This window comes from Candoia aspera, chromosome 2 (genome assembly GCF_035149785.1).
Source record: "Candoia aspera isolate rCanAsp1 chromosome 2, rCanAsp1.hap2, whole genome shotgun sequence".
Classification (NCBI taxonomy): domain Eukaryota; kingdom Metazoa; phylum Chordata; class Lepidosauria; order Squamata; family Boidae; genus Candoia; species Candoia aspera.
In genome coordinates this window covers 234,010,097-234,027,803 of record NC_086154.1, presented here as the reverse complement: position 1 = coordinate 234,027,803, position 17,707 = coordinate 234,010,097, and the positions used below count along the sequence as shown (strand labels likewise).

The window sequence follows — 17,707 nt, the reverse complement described above, 5'->3', positions numbered from 1 at the left end:
AACACTGCAAGTGTACTTAACCCAGTAATTGAACTGGAGTAAGAACACAATATTGGGGGAGGGGAAACTACTGAACCAAATAATGACCCCAATGTGACACCAAAGTAAAGATGACAAAAAGCACCATGGAACTATCTTAGATAAAATATAACTAGACTCATGTTTTATCATTATAACTGCTTAACCTTAAACATTAAAAATGTGGTGAAGTTGTAAGTGAAAATTAACAATTTACTCACTAAATTTGTGAGAGTCTGATTCCTCATTGGCAACACTAACTTCATTCTGTATCTCACTTTTGTCGAGGATAATTGGAACCCCTGCTATCTAACAGATAACAGATTAGGGGGAAACATTTCTTATTGTATTTTTAAGTAAAAGGCAAATAAGTAATCAATACCATAATATCAGATCAACTGGGTGGATACCAGCTTTAGGGACATCAATAGTAGGCTGTTTTTATAAAAAACAGGTGCTCTACTTTTAACTAACATGTCTGCTTTCATAAAGCAAATGATCAGAAATATTTCTTTGAACAGACAATTTGAACATTTTTCAAATTAGGGTTAAATATATTTTTTCTGTTTATATCCAATCTTAGAATGTATTACACGTTTCCAAATTAAATTAAGAAATTTAAATTGTGTGATACTATAGGCTATAGTTATAGTTATAAAGTATTTTGAAAGCCTCTCTCTACTGTTCAAGGCTGAAATCACACTTTAAAGTTAAGAGATTTAGGTGTCACTCTAGCACGTTATAATCAGTTACCTGTTTCCTCTGCTCTTTAGAATCAAATAACCGTGCTAGGTACCACGAGGAATTTTGCAGCAGAACTTCAAGCAGGCTCAGAGCAGGGTTGTTCAAGCCTGCCATTAGTGCCACTTCATCTTGCATGTCAATAGCCTCATTCACTTGGGCTAAAGCTATGTGAACTGAAAGGAAAACAATACTTACAGACAGCAAAATATTGTAAGGGTTTTTTTTTCCTTTTAGCCCTTTGATAAATGTAGTTGTTTAAGAGAACTTGCATCAAATCCTTCTGGACAAGCATGCAAGGACACTTCAGAATAGACACTTAATTCTTAAACCCGAAGCTAAAATGCAACATGTAAGAGGGGTCAAAATTTACAGAACTTTGCAGCTAGCAGAAGAGGAGAGAAATACAGGTAAAGCAGACTGGAATCATAATGTTTCTACTGTTATCAAGAATGCAAAAGAGCAAAGAAGAATGTGCTTGTCCAGGATTAGTAATATAACAGCAAGACATCTCTGAAGGATTTACACATTACTGATGAAATAATAGCCTACGCCAGTTTTAAATTTCAGTGAACTGAAATACATACTCATACTTCCCAGTAAAATTAAGGGTGGGTATGTCAGTTTCAGGAATGCTTGTTTTCCTAAGAAGGAAGAATACTCACTGTTGACCTTATTGATGTTTCCCTGGATTTCAGCTTGTGTCAGCAATTCTTCATATACATCTCTTTCCTCTTCCAAAATTGAGTCACTCTAAAAGCAACAATTACCATTATAGAAAAAATGGCAGTGCTATTCCTGACTTCAAAATGGAGGTGGTGTTTGCATAAATGCACACATATGAGGGAAAAAACCCACATACAAAAGCATGTTACACACAAAAGATACCATTCCACTGAATTTTGAAAGAAATAGCTGAATCTCAACCACAACTCATAATATTCCTCAGTCTTCCATTACATTGATGGAGTGCCAGTTTATAAATGGAAAGTGAACTTGTATCTATAATTCAAAAAGATAAATCTGGGGTAACTATCTTTCCTACAGCGAATAATTATTTTTTTTGCTATCCCCTCCCCATGTAGACTAAATCCATAATTCTTTATATTGTGATTAGTGATAAATTCCAAAAATCAATTATATAATTTAAAGACATATTCAGGTCTTTAAACTAATTATTATCTTTGTAATACCATTCTAATATTTTAAATTTTCCATATGAAAACCACATGAACCAAATTGGAATATAAACTGAAGATCCTATATCTTGTATGGGAGTTTCCTAACCCACATTACACTTCCAGCATAATGGAACTGGTAAGTGGGCCTCCTTTTTGAATATTCTCTGAGGATTCCAAAAGTCTTGAAAAATAAGCTTTTGTTAATTAACCTCATCTTAATAGCTGTCAGCCCTACAAAGCAGGCCAGAAGAGGAAACAGACTCCACAAAATACTAAAAACTACTGTACTTTTATTTGGATTGGCTATAGCAGCATTTCTCAACCTTGGCAACTTTAAGATGGGTAGACTTCAACTCCCAGAATCCCCCAGCCATGGGCAACAATAGTAACATAATCTTGCAAGTCTGACTGTGATTCCCTTCCTTCCTCTTTTATATTCATGTGAATAAGGGGGGTGTCTGTCTAAGACATTTTTGTAATCTTCCCCCCTCGTTTGGACTAAAGCTGTGTTTTCCTAGAGAGGAAAAAAGAAGGAACCAACCCAAATTGGCTGATGCTTCTCCTTCCAATCACCTTCTGAGGCCAGGCCAGTATTTCTTCCCTTTTCACCTCCCCCCAGGAGTGTATCTGTCAGCAGGTCTCCTACCTAATTTTGGGAAATGCTGATTTAAATTTACATTTATCTTTTTCATTTTGATGGTTCTTTTATGTATTTTTGTGTATTATTGATGTATTAATATATGATGAGATTGATCTTTTTTGGGATTGGGTAGCATACAAATAAAACAAATAAACAAACATGTTTTACATGTACAAATTATTTACTAGCATTGATCAATTTGACACTATAAGTTTTACAAAGCTGCATATTTAAGACAACCATAAATAAATTGAAATTGGTGTTTTAATTATTCTCTAACAACTCACCTTCAGCAAAGGATCGTTACCTTGTCGTGGTGCCGGAGCTTGAGCACCTCAGTGATGCCATGAGCTAAACCATGAAGGGCCACCCAAGACGGGAAGGTCATGACAGAGAGGTCAGACTAAATGCGATCTCTGGGGAAGGTAATGGCAACCCACCCCAGTATTCTTGCCGTGAAAACTAAATGGATCAGTACAACCAGAGATATGTCGGTATACCATTGGAAGATGAGACCCCCAGGTCGGAAGATGGTCAAAATGCTACTGGGGAGGAACAGAGGATGAGTTCAACGAGCCCCAGACGTGATGATGCAGCTAGCTCAAAGCCGAAAGGACAGCTAGCAGCCGACGGTGCTGGTGGTGAACGGCGAATCCGATGTTCTAAGGATCAACACACCATTGGAACCTGGAATGTAAGATCTATGAGCCAGGGCAAATTGGATGTGGTTATTGGTGAGATGTCAAGATTAAAGATAGACATTTTGGGCATCAGTGAACTGAAATGGACTGGAATGGGCCACTTCACATCAAATGACCACCAGATCTACTACTGTGGACAAGAGGACCACAGACGAAAGGGAGTAGCCTTCATAATTAATAGTAAAGTGGCTAAAGCAGTGCTTGGATACAACCCAAAAAACGACAGAATGATCTCAATTCGAATTCAGGGCAAGCCATCTAACATCACAGTGATCCAAATATACACCCTAACCACAAATGCTGAAGAAGCTGAAGTAGAGCAGTTTTATGAGGATCTGCAGCACCTACTGGACAACACGCCTAAAAGAGGTGTTATTTTCATCACAGGAGACTGGAATGCTAAGGTGGGCAGTCAAATGACACCTGGAATTACAGGTAAGTATGGCCTGGGAGAACAAAATGAAGCAGGACATAGGCTGATAGAATTTTGCCAAGACAACTCACTCTGCATAACAAACACTCTCTTCCAACAACCTAAGAGACGGCTTTATACATGGACTTCGCCAGATGGACAACACCGAAATCAGATTGACTACATCCTTTGCAGCCAAAGGTGGCGGACATCTATACAGTCGGTAAAAACAAGGCCTGGAGCTGACTGTAGTTCAGATCACGAACTACTTATTGCACAATTTAGGATCAGACTAAAGAGATTAGGGAAGACCCACAGATCAGGTAGATATGAGCTCACTAATATTCCTAAGGAATATGCAGTGGAGGTGAAGAATAGATTTAAGGGACTGGACTTAGGGTCCCGGAAGAACTCTGGACAGAAGTTCGCAGCATTGTTCAGGAGGCGGCAACAAAATACATCCCAAAGAAAGAGAAAACCAAGAAGGCAAAATGACTGTCTGCTGAGACACTAGAAGTAGCCCAAGAAAGAAGGAAAGCAAAAGGCAACAGTGATAGGGGGAGATATGCCCAATTAAATGCAAAATTCCAGAGGTTAGCCAGAAGAGATAAGGAATTATTTTTAAACAAGCAATGCGCGGAAGTGGAAGAAGACAATAGAATAGGAAGGACAAGAGACCTCTTCCAGAAAATTAGAAACATCGGAGGTAAATTCCAGGCAAAAATGGGTATGATCAAAAACAAAGATGGCAAGGACCTAACAGAAGAAGAAGAGATCAAGAAAAGGTGGCAAGAATATACAGAAGACCTGTATAGGAAGGATAACAATATCGGGGATAGCTTTGACGGTGTGGTCAGTGAGCTAGAGCCAGACATCCTGAAGAGTGAGGTTGAGTGGGCCTTAAGAAGCATTGCTAATAACAAGGCAGCAGGAGACGACAGCATCCCAGCTGAACTGTTCAAAATCTTGAGAGATGATGCTGTCAAGGTAATGCATGCTATATGCCAGCAAATTTGGAAAACACAAGAATAGCCATCAGATTGGAAAAAATCAACTTATATCCCCATACCAAAAAAGGGGAACACTAAAGAATGTTCAAACTATTGAACAGTGGCACTCATTTCACATGCCAGTAAGCTAATGCTCAAGATCCTGCAAGGTAGACTTCAGCAGTTCATGGAGCAAGAATTGCCAGATGTACAAGCTGGGTTTAGAAAAGGTAGAGGAACTAGGGACCAAATTGCCAATATCCGATGGATAATGGAAAAAGCCAGGGAGTTTCAGAAAAACATCTATTTCTGTTTTATTGACTATTCTAAAGCCTTTGACTGTGTGGACCATAACTAATTGTGGCAAGTTCTTAGTGGTATGGGGATACCAAGTCATCTTGTCTGCCTCCTGAAGAATCTGTATAACGACCAAGAAGCAACAGTAAGAACAGACCACGGAACAACGGACTGGTTTAAGATTGGGAAAGGAGTACGGCAGGGCTGTATACTCTCACCCTACCTATTCAACTTGTATGCAGAAAACATCATGCGACAAGCTGGGCTTGAGGAATCCAAGGCTGGAGTTAAAATCTCTGGAAGAAACATTAACAATCTCAGATATGCAGATGATACCACTTTGATGGCTGAAAGTGAAGAGGAACTGAGGAGCCTTATGATGAAGGTGAAAGAAAAAAGTGCAAAAGCTGGCTTGCAGCTAAACCTCAAAAAAAACAAGATTATGGCAACCAGCTTGATTGATAACTGGCAAATAGAGGGAGAAAATGTAGAAGCAGTGAAAGACTTTGTATTCCTAGGTGCAAAGATTACTGCAGATGCTGACTGCAGTCAGGAAATCAGAAGACGCTTAATCCTTGGGAGAAGAGCAATGACAAATCTCGATAAAAGAGTTAAGAGCAGAGACATCACACTGACAACAAAGGCCCGCATAGTTAAAGCAATGGTGTTCCCCGTAGTAACATATGGCTGCGAGAGCTGGACCATAAGGAAGGCTGAGCGAAGGAAGATAGATGCTTTTGAACTGTGGTGTTGGAGGAAAATTCTGAGAGTGCCTTGGACTGCAAGAAGATCAAACCAGTCCATCCTCCAGGAAATAAAGCCAGACTGCTCACTTGAGGGAATGATATTAAAGGCCAAACTGAAATACTTTGGCCACATAATGAGAAGACAGGACACCCTGGAGAAGATGCTGATGCTAGGGAGAGTGGAGGGCAAAAGGAAGAGGGGCCGACCAAGGGCAAGATGGATGGATGATATTCTAGAGGTGACGGACTCATCCCTGGGGGAGCTGGGGGTGTTGATGACCGACAGGAAGCTCTGGCGTGGGCTGGTCCATGAAGTCACGAAGAGTTGGAAGCGACTAAACGAATAAACAACAAACAACAACTCACATTCACATAATACAGATAATAATAAATGATTCTGCACCTTGAGCCTTGCATTCTCTTCTTTTTTCTTTTTTGCTTCTGAAAGTTCCTTCTGATATGCATGGGCAAAATTATCCACATTTACTAACGTGGCATTAGGATTTTTCAATGTTTTGATAGTTTGATCTGCAACTCCCTTCTCAATAGCTTCATTAATTGCAATAACTGCAGCATGCACTGAAAAAAGAATAGTCAAGAATAATAGTTCAGTATTTAAAGATAGAAGCCCCCATGAATTAAAATTTCCCAAATCTTTATTATTAGCTATCACACTTTTACACTGTGATTTATTCACAATTTCTATTTAATAGTCCAGTTTCATACAAAACAGACAGCAAGCAAAAAGGGAGTGCCCTTTTTTTATATTCACAAAGATAAAAAAATTCAGAACAAACCAGCCTCTATAAAAATGCTTCACCAGAATATCCTAGGTGTGAGTATTTGACTCAAACCCTTGCTCCTTTCCTGTTTCATCCTCAGGCCACAAATGTACATAGCTAAACCAACTGAAAGACTATCCCAAGAGATCATCAGAAAAACTATTGGATTAAGGGGTTATTATTTTTTTCCTTGGTTACATTTTTAAGGCTATTTTGAATATTATGATTTTATGGTTTATGATGCTTCTCTGATTTCTGATGTGCTGCTCAGAACCTCCTAATATGGATAGCAAACAAATATTATAAAATATGTACATCTTTAAAATTTCCATAACAATCAAGTAGCCAGTTGCAAAAACAAGTATTTACTTGGTAACTTTGATTGTCACTTTATATTTAAAGTTAAAGCAACTTTCAGGCACATCACTATCTTTTAGGGAGCAGGTAGCATAGCATTTCCCAACACTTAGGGGAACTTACATGCAGCTTCATCCACTGAAAGCTCACTGGTCAAGATGCCTCCAATTTTACTAAATGATGGCATCTGTATACCGTATTTTTCCAGCTCCTTCCGCATGTTACTGATTTCTTCCTCTAATTATTGGTGGCAGGAGGAAGGAAAAAGAAAGAGATTACAGTACATAGGGGGGAAAAAAACTGTCCAAGGTTTACTAAGTGACAAAACCAAGCACAACACACACACACACACACACACACACAGATGGGACAAATGTTATTCTTCTAATTCTTCTTGTCCCCTTTTTCTATATGAGAAATACTGCAGCTCAGATACAGTGTTCGTTACCCAGCATCTCTTTGTAAAATACAGCACATTCTTTACATAGCTACTTTACACCCACTTCAGCACAAAAACTCGAAAAATGTTGGAGGAGGAGAACATTGCTATCCAATTAAGGAATTACTAGAAGCTTCAAAAAATAAGGTTTCCTCAATACAAAAAAGTTACAAAGATTGAAAGTACCTGTAAAGTCTACTTTCCCAAGCAAATTCTGGATTTGTGGAGCTATTCCTAATTTAAACAAATATAAACTGAGAGAGAAAGAAAAAGAAAGTGAATTGCATTAAATAAAATGGGTAATGATCAATTAAAGTTGAGTGTTGCCTATTAAAGTTTATTCTACAATGCATTTGTTGATCTTTACAATGCTGCAAGTATTGTCAGAAATGATTGTCCTAGAATAATCACAACTACATTCCTTTCGAAACACATTTAACTTTGACTTGCAAAACTTCTGTATCTACTTTCTTCATGACAATTCTAAATAACATACATAAAACATTGCCTCAACAGTGAAAGTAGTGAAAGTAATATCCCTTATACATACATACATGTCTGACTATCTATGTTTCAGTTCTTCAATGCTTTGGAGAATCTGGAATAAACTCAAAACTATAGAAAACACTCCAGAAGTCCTATTTCATTTCAGGATACTTGAAAAAAGCTATATAATTACCATTCTAAAATGTGTATAGTGAAACCATCTGGACAACAGCTGAACAAATTCACATCTTTATTCATGTCTTCCTGCCATGTGAAGTTAACAACTGTTAAGGATTTGGGAAATTTATTAAGATTACACAAGGGACTAATCAAATTTGTTATAAAAGAGAGGGTCAAAGCAGTTCAAAAGTGGCCAAGGCACATTTTCTGTCTAAATAGAAGATTTTTTATTTGAAGAAGCTTAACATTTTAAAAGTTGAACTTGAATGAAACAAAGAAGTGACAAAAATGAAGAGTCATATACCCCTGTAGGTAAATGTAATCACTCATGGATTTGCCAAGCTGTTAGAACTCAGGGAACAAGCATAAAGAGAAAACAGCTGTTTCTGGAAACAGGAAATATTAGGAAAAATTAGATTTCCAGTAATTTAGGATTTTCTAGGAGGGAGTTCAAAGAACAAACAGGAAAAATTAACTGCAAAATTACATATTTAATAGATAGTAATTTAGGCCAAATACCTAAATTTGTCAGGTTCTGATTATCCTATTTTCTACTTGTGATCTCAATTTTTAAAAGCAGTTATGTATTACATTTATAATCAACTTCTAATAAAATTTCAGTGAACAATCCCATCACTACTTTCTAGTCAATTTCTAGTGCTTAGAAATTTTTGTAATTGGCATAGAGTTATTTAATTAATCATTAATACATTCGATGTTGACATTTTGACAACTGCTGTGATTTTCATGGAGTAGCATGATATTTAGTACTTAGAGAAAAAAGAAATGTTGGGGAGGGAAATATTGTTGACCACTAGAGGGCACTGGAATTTTATTTTTAATTTATCAATAGCTTTCACCTTAGTACATTTTAGAAGTAATTATTACCAAAATAAAAACATACATATGTAATATATTCCTTTCTCATTTTTATTATGAGTAATTATTAATTGCTATTTTATGCATATGCAATTGTGTTGGGAATTTTAACACAATTTCACACACACTACTGGCATAAACTGTGTTTTAAAACAAACATTTTGAAGTCTTAGAATTCATATTAAACAAAGCTGCAAGTCAACAACATGGCACAAATATTTATTTTAAATTATTCAGATTTTGAAGTTTTTTTTACCATAAAATTTATGCAGATTATCCAAGAACAAAGTATATTAAATTATTCATGCTTGAATTTTACATTATTATTGTTGTTGTTGTTAGGCATTGTGATGATGTAACTGCTGCATCTGATGTTCAAATCTCAACATAAAGGTATTCCTTGAAGAGTAGGATTATGTTACATTCCCATATGCTATACAGTATTTCTCTAGTAGGCAAGGAAAACAGATTTGGAAGATACAGTGCTTCTGTTCACACACACACATATTTCTCACTTTATGACAGTACAGCACGGAGGAGGTGGGTGTGTCTCTTACCAACACACACACCAGTCCTCCAGACCCCTCTCTGGGTTTTCTACCCTCACGCTCCTGCCACCTGAGTTCTGAAGTGTGTTGATGTATCTATTTCCCTCAGGTGAAGGAGTTCCACCTGGGCAGGTAGTTATTCTGTCACATGCTCTTGAATGGAGAGATGACCACTTGGAATTTGGATGGTGCAGAATAGGAAATCCCCTTCCTCAAGAATAAGCTTTTCAATAAATGACTCCAGATTTCCCCTGTTTAATTAGAGTCACCAGGTCCAAGGGCTTTGGAGTATCTGATGCTAAATTACAAGGCACTGAAGTAATCAAGGAAAAAGGATTTTTATTTTAATAACAGCAACTAAGTAGAATTATCGTCAGAATGGGTTGTTCTGGAGAATCAGGGAACATTCTCTTTCCCTTTGGACCATGCCATTCCAGGATGTGGGAAGAGATCATTCAGCATTTTCTGGAAGTAAATTATCTGAAGCAATTCAAGGTGTTCTGGCTTAGAAAAACTTGCTGCATCTGAATGTTATGCTTCCAGTTTAGAGGACCAACTTCTAAATTGCTGAACCAGCCAGAGGAAAATGGATTGTTCCTGAGTTCTCCAAGTTCAATGAATTTTGCAAATCACAAAAACCAAGTAAAGAATTGAGAGAAAGGAAGGAGGAAGAGGAATTAAATTTATATGCTGCCAGATCCCCAGTGACCCTGGGTGGTTTACAATTGTTAAAAACATTTAAGAACAAAAAAAAAAAGCACAAGACAGAAAAATGATGACAAAGAAAACAAAACTGGAGAGGAACAAAAAGGAAGAAAGGGGCGTCAGTTATCCTCACCAAAGGCCTGGGGGAAGAGCCAGGGCTTTAGGGCTTTTCAAAGTATCAGTAGGGTGGGAGCCATTCAAATTTTGGGAGGAACCTCATTCGAGAGGGTAGGTGCTGCTACAGAGAAGGCATGCTTCCAGGGTTGGACAAATGGCATTGTTTAATTGATGGAACCTGGAGCACATCAACTCTGCCAGCTGGGCAGATACTATGGGAGACAGGCGGTCCTTCAAGTAACTAGGCCCTATGCCATGTAGGACTTTATAGGTGGTGACTAGCACCTTGAATGTACTCAGAAGCAACTGGAAAACAGTGCAGCTTGCAGGGGTGTTACACAGACATACTGAGGCATGCCTATCACTGCCCATGCTGCTGCATTCTGAACCAACTGAAGTTTCTGGGTAGTCTTCAAGGGCAACCCCATGTACAGTGTGTTGCAGTAGTCAAACTGTGAGGTGGCCAGGGCATGAGTGACTGTCTGAAGGGCCCCCCATTCTAGGAAAGGGCACAACTGGCACACCAAATGAATTTGAGCAAAAGCCTTCCTGACCAGGGCTGCCACCTGGAACTGGGAGTCCAGGAAGACTCCTAAATTGCACACTGTCCTTGAGTGGGGAAGCACAACTCCATCCAAGGTCAAAGTTGGAATATCCCCAGATCTGGGCGGTCCAACACCCACAGCCACTCAGACTTGGTAGGATTAAGTCAGAGACAGTTCCTCCCCATCCAAACCCGCATAGCCTTCAGGCACTGGGACAGAATCTTGTCAGCCTCACTTGGCCGGCCTGGAATTGAAAGATATAATTGGGTATCATTAGTGTACTGATGATACTGAACTCCAAACCGGTGAATGGCTCGCCCAGCAGTTTCATGTTAGATGTTGAAAAGGAAGGGAGAGAGAATAGAATGCTGCAGCACCTCACAAATAAGGGGCCCAGGGGACAATCTCTCCCCATCAACCAACACCAACTAGAACCAGCCCCAAAGAAAGGGAGAGAACCAATGTTAACTGCAACAAGTTACAGGGGACTGAAATCTGCAGACAAAAGTTAGCATTCAGGCATCTTTAAACAGCCCAACAGGCAAACATGTTGAATGGCATAGGGGTGTTACACTGCTTTACACCTGAAAAGAGTAATTAAATGTTGTCTACCACTTTTACCTTACTAGTTCTATTGTTCCTGGAGCGTTTTTGGCTTTGGGCTGGAATTCATAGGCCCAAGCACATGAAATCTGGTTTTTCTGGTAGGTTCCTACTTCCTGCAGGAATCTTCAACCCAAACTTAGTGAGAACAAAGAAGTTTTTAAGTTCTTCCTCCCCACCCCCACCCCCCACATATCTCACTGCTCTGCCTCTCACTGGAGATGACAGTGGCTGTGTTTTGAGAACACTTAACATTCCTCCAAGTAGCCTGCAGGCCATTCAAAATCAAAAGTTCTCTTAATCCATGATAGATAGACAGAACAATCCAAATGGAGCCAGGGGAAAACAGTATTGGATCCATCATCATGTGTAGAAGGCTGCTGACTCATATCACTCTGGGTAGAAAATGGGAGTGGTCTTTTTCTGCTATAGTAGCTGCAGGCTGCCAATGACTTGGAGGACTAGATGTTTGATAGATTCAGGGCTCTGAATCAAGCAGATCCTAAGCTGTTGATTCTTCAAGCTGAAGTCACTAACATTTCTGGCTTTGTGTTAGCAGTGGAGCCACCACAAATAGTTTCACTGCTGTGTACCTTCTTTCTATTGTGGGTGGCCATCTCCCAAAACCAAAATAACTAATGATAATTGGGATCTTTTAAGACTCCAAAGAGTTTTCGTACCAGCTACAAATACAATTTTCAAAGAAGCTAATTTCCACATTCAAGTCAACAATATATATAGGAATACGTAAGATATCAATAAACAAATCACCAAAATATATGTACCTGAGACCAGGTTCCTTTAAAATTAAATGTTTGTGCTTCCTAGTAGAAGGGTTTAGAGCGCAGCATGGCAATAAATTATTCTATCATTCACCTGATGGTTCAGACTGTATTCTAAGCAATTTCCAACTAACAGAACATTGTCCTGGAGGGCAGAGTAGAGTTAAAATGTATGGAAAAATAGATTTCCTTGAAATTATGTACAGCTAAATGTGAAGATCTCCATATCCATATGTTTCTATAAGTCTAGCAATCACTTAAGGCATCTTTAGTACTCTAGCAGATATAAATATCTGAAAGCCTCTCTATGTTCAATGTTCTGTAGAATATCTGAACAAGGATTGTGACATCACTAGGATGGAATTTAGCATCATTTTGTTATGCGCTGTTTACCATTAAAATGCTTAATATTTAGAGTCCCATGTGTTTACTTTGTAAAACAATTTTAAACTTACACATTTAACAAATCCAGAAGCCATGTTTGCATAGCATTATAAGAAAAATATTGCTTCAGAATGTTTATAATATCTATAATTTTTTAAAAAGATACTAATGACATGAGTCAGCAAGAAAACACACACACTTGAAACTAAAGGGGTCCAAAACTGAATGGGTGTCATGTTTCAGCCACTAAAATCAATGACATTTGACCCCAAATATATACATGATGTGCCCATACACTTTGTATCACACCAGTCTATGCTCAGCAGTTTTCCTTCTCCCAGAATTATGAATTAAGGCGGCACCCAGCCACCTGCCCAAATTGTTCTTCTCTATCCTAATTTATTAAAAAATGGCAAAGCGATGACCTGACCCAAGAATCTTCTTTAAAATGCCAGAAAGAGATTTACTATGCAAAATAATATCTGTCTAGATAAGAACTTACATAAGATTTATTGCTCTTCCATGCTCAGATGGAAGCCTGCATAGGATGCAGATATCAAAAGCAGAACTCTACATGCTGTCAGAAGAGAAATGCATTTCATTTTCATATAGGCAATGTGTTACATATATGAAAATCAATTAAACACAGTCTGTCACTCTCAACTACAGCTTACCGACCACTCATTCAGCGACCATTCAAAGTTATGACGATACTTAAAAAAAGGAGACTTACAACCGGTCCTCAAAGTTATGGCCCTTGCAGAGTCCCCAAGATCATGTGATCGTGATTCAGGTGCTTGGCAACCAGCACACATTTATGCCAGTTGCAGCATCCCATGGTCAAATGATCGCCATCTGCAACCTTCTCAGCAGGCTTCTGACAAGCAAAGTCAGTGGGGAAGCCAGCAGGAAGTCGCAAGTAGCGGTCACATGATGTCACACATAATGACCTGCAGTAATGCCATAGCTGGAACTGACAAACTGACGTAATGGGGTGCAGCCATGTAATGTTTCACTCTATAACTGTGATGCTTAGTGATGGAGTTGCTGGTCCCAACTGTGGTCAGTAAATGAGGACTACCTGTAGCTTCTTGCTTAGTAATGCTGAAATGAATACCTGTCCCACTGTAATTCAAGTGTGAAATTTTTTTTGGCACATAGTACTTACACAATATTTTCTGAACTATAGTTAACTCTATAGAAATAACATGATTCCATTTATGATACCCACATTTTTAAGAAAATTGTCTGAGACTAGAGCCTTGTTATATACACAATAGCATAACCTTGAAATAGGACATTAGTAAATAAGTAATCAAAGATCACAAGGCCAGTTTTACAGGTTTCCATAATTAAAACACAGTTTAACCATGCATAGCAGAGAGAGGGGAAAGTTGGATTCTTTTCATTCTCAAATTGATGCCATTTTTATTTTTTGAAATTAGTATTAAGAAGTAGGATCTCTAAAAAAAAAAACTTAATAGAATTTAATTCTTAAGTCTGAGTTTTCCAAGACTAATTTGCTTCATAACCATATGAAGAAACTAAGCTTTGCTAGAAACTTTTAAAAAGGAAATATGAAAAAAAAAATCTGAGAAATTTAGCACAGATCTGCTTTACCTTAGTGCATGAATGCAATAGATCATTCGAGGTATGTTTTTCCTATCATAAACATCTGTGGTCTCTGGGTAGAAAATCTAGGGATGAAAAGGCAAATCATCAAGCATTATTTCAGTTAACAAATATGCAGTATTAGTCAGATTTTATCTATTAAGGTGTTGAAGCAGAGGATCAATGGTATACTTTGACACTGAGAACAAATTCTTCCTCAGTGGGGGATTCGTTTTGCAAAAATGTACAATTTGACACTTTTCCGAATACACTACTACTCAAAAATAAAGTCCACTGAGATGAAACAGGATTAATCTCCAGGTAAGCACTGTAGTCTGAATTTACTATGATCCAGTTTATTATATTTGAATTTTATGTTATGTGTGATTAGGTTCTGATCAACTACATATTTGTGGACCTAGACAAGTAGCTTCCTCATAATTCTTTAAATCAAAACGCCATTCTTAACTCTTTCAAAAAACCTGCAAGATATGGAATGTTAACAAGTCAAGTCAACATACATTGATATTGGCTGAGTTCACAAACTAAAGTTTTCTGTTTAGCAAGATGTGTACACTGGGCCACTGGCTTAGTATTATATATAAATTTAACTACTGTCACATATTCAACAGAACATGATTAAATATGGTGTTTTAATGATGTTTCATTGTGTTTGAATAGTTCTGAAAGAAAAATTGTTTCCTAGAACTTGTCTTGGAGAAATGACTATGTTTAATGAAAAAATAATTCATCCATACAAAATTATAGTTATATCATGGCTCAAAATATCATTTTTGTCTTTGTTCTAATATTTCAAAATGTAAAATTTGCATCCATAGTAAACAACATGTCCTAGCATAAGAGATGAACATCTCTAGTTAAATTTTTTCAGGTTATAACAATACTCGACAAAATAGACGATGATTTGATTCCATATTCCTCAGCTTCACCTATACTCTTTTTGTATCAAAAATGTGTACTAAGGATTATTATTGGTGTCTGGCAGGATCAGCTCTATCATTACATAATGAGTATACAGTAACGGCACATGCAATAACTATACTTGCTGGGATGGCTGTCAGGATCATGTTGCTGATCCAACAGAACTGACTGCAAGAAACTAGAATGCATGGGAGTTTGCTGATGCCAGTTGCCTTGGCAAAACAGGCAGTACAACTATTTTAACTTTTTCACTCAATCCTTTCTTCCTGCATATTGGTAATTCAGTTAGTCCTGTTCACATTAAGGGAAGGCTATATGGTAATGTTTCATATGCAAAAGATCCCTAGTTGCGGTAGATTTTGGCGGTGCTGCTGTTTTTCAGGAAGGAGGGAGCACATTCCAAGAAGGGCAAGAAGATAAGAGGAAACATAGTCCGGAGGGCAGTTGTGGGAAAACCAAGAATTTCAGAATAGCCCCATCCTAGAGCCTTCCCAGGTTATTTCCCCTTAGGTTAGGTAGAGTAGCTTTAGTCTGGCAAGATTCTGTCTGTATGGCATTAGCAAGTAAAGAACTGAAGTTTGGCTTCACTGATTCTTGGTCGTTCTTGGGCTGGGCCTGACGCTAGTTCAATCCTTAGCACGTTCATATACAGGTGCATATACTACTGTCAAAACTATGGAAAGCTATTACTGTTAGTCTAGATTACATGAATCAATGGTCTTATTTAATACAAAGGCAGATTTGTATCAGTTGTCCTATTTTAAATACACTTCCTTATTTTAACAAGCACTTTACAAATGGCTACATAGTATTTAGTTTTCAAATGCTTACCTTTGGTAGGCCAATGGACTCCATTGCCCGTAACCACTGTACTGTATTATCAGTGTGTCGGAAATGTAGGCCTGAACACTAATGGAAGAAAGAAAAGAAGAGACAGGGACAAAGGTGGTTACTCATTTATTTCAGTGACCACACAAAAACCGTCTAAATACCTAACTCTGTCTTGTACATGGAATTTAAATTGTATTTAAACCATTAAAAAAATACTTTATATTTTAAGCTATTACATGACAAGCTGTCTTGTCAACAAGTGTCACGTTCACCGTTCCGATGTTTCTGCATCGTAACGGTTCACTTGCCATGGTGCTGATACGTGTTCTGGCTGGGAGGGTGCTGCTGCGAGCCTCGTACTAAAAACGTGTTGATCTGTACCAGAAGGAATGTGTTTAGACTATCTCTGAAATGTCAAGGTCTCTTTGCCCGTTGAACAGCAGAGCTCGTTAGGAGCACCTGGGAATGTGGGGTGAACTGTATGTGAGGGAGGGGCTGGGCTGCTGTGTGTAAGATGCTATTTAGTTTGAGTTTAGGCGCGCTTTTCTCATTCTCAGCTTTTTACCTGTTTGCACCCTTTTCTAAATAAACTCAGAACCTGAATTGTCATTTTGAGTCTGAGCGTTTTATTTGAATCAAGGCAACCATCACAACAAGTAACTCTGAGCTATACATTACAGGTAGTCCTTGTTTAACGACCACAATTGGGACTGGCCACTTGGTCATTAAGCAAAGCAGTTTCTAACTGAAACCGTGACTGTGCTTATGATCTTACTTCAGCTTTCCTCTTCTTTACAGACTTGTACAGGTCATAAATGCAAAGATAGGTCATAAAGTCATTTATCACCATCTTAACTGTGAACAGTTGCTAAACGAGGCATTCACTAAATGAAGGCTACCTGTATTCTACACACACACACACACACACACAAAATACACAGATGTTTTAGGTGTCAATTTTTGTCATGGATGTTTGTTGTTCTTTTTACTGTATTCTATGAAAGTCAAGAACACTGTTCAAGGATAGCTTGAAGGTGATATCCTTAGCCCAAACATCTCTTTTAGAAAGTTTAGCAGATGAAAAGGTGAAGATTTTTCTATTCCCCCTACTCCTAGCCTCTCAATGATCAATATACAGTATATACTCAAATAAAATACAATCAAGCATATTCATGTATTATTTCCAAAAATAATAAAATGAAGTAATTTACTTATGCAGAAATTCTAATTCACTTCAACTTCAGTTTAACCACATTAAAAAAAAAAATCAAAATTTTTCTGAATTAAATGATCAACATCAGTTCTAGAGGGGAATTCTTAAAAGAAATTACCATGGCTTTATCATTTAATGTTTTTAACCATATAAATTATCCAGGAACACAGAATATTAAACTATGCCACTCAAATAAACATTGATTAGCATACTTAATCTTAGATTTTTTTAAAATTTAAACATTTAATTTTCTTTTAAATTAAAAACAATTTTCTTTTTAAAATTTCATTATAAACATGAAGTCTTTTAAAATTCTGCAGGGTGACAGTAAAGTGGATGGATGCTTATTCATGCTTGGCATAATACCAGCCTCCTTGGCAAAACTAGAGCATTGTAAGAAATGTATCACCTTATCTGACAGAAGGTGATGATCCTACTATCTAATACTATAGTATCCTTTTAGAAAATCCTTCTCCACAGTCTATCACCTGGTAGAATTATTTCATTTGTTGGTACTAGGTAAAATAAAGCATTTTCTTTCATCAAACATTTTAGTTCAGTTTCCTGATGAATTACAG

The 17,707-nt window shown here is 37.7% G+C and overlaps 1 protein-coding gene across 2 annotated transcripts in view; it reads right to left on the bottom strand.

Moving 5' to 3' along the window:
- The window catches only part of IQGAP2 (IQ motif containing GTPase activating protein 2), a 166,299-nt gene that overhangs the window by 54,130 nt on the left and 94,462 nt on the right, over positions 1–17,707 (bottom strand). The window contains exons 4-11 of one of the 2 annotated variants that reach the window (XM_063295538.1): positions 15,917–15,994; positions 14,153–14,229; positions 7,490–7,557; positions 6,988–7,101; positions 6,129–6,304; positions 1,425–1,512; positions 772–935; positions 240–327 (exon numbers count right to left, since the gene is read on the bottom strand). In XM_063295538.1, the coding sequence (XP_063151608.1) occupies positions 240–327; positions 772–935; positions 1,425–1,512; positions 6,129–6,304; positions 6,988–7,101; positions 7,490–7,557; positions 14,153–14,229; positions 15,917–15,994 (853 nt within the window). The remainder of the gene's footprint in view (positions 1–239; positions 328–771; positions 936–1,424; positions 1,513–6,128; positions 6,305–6,987; positions 7,102–7,489; positions 7,558–14,152; positions 14,230–15,916; positions 15,995–17,707) is intronic. The other variant, XM_063295539.1, reaches the window with a different exon arrangement.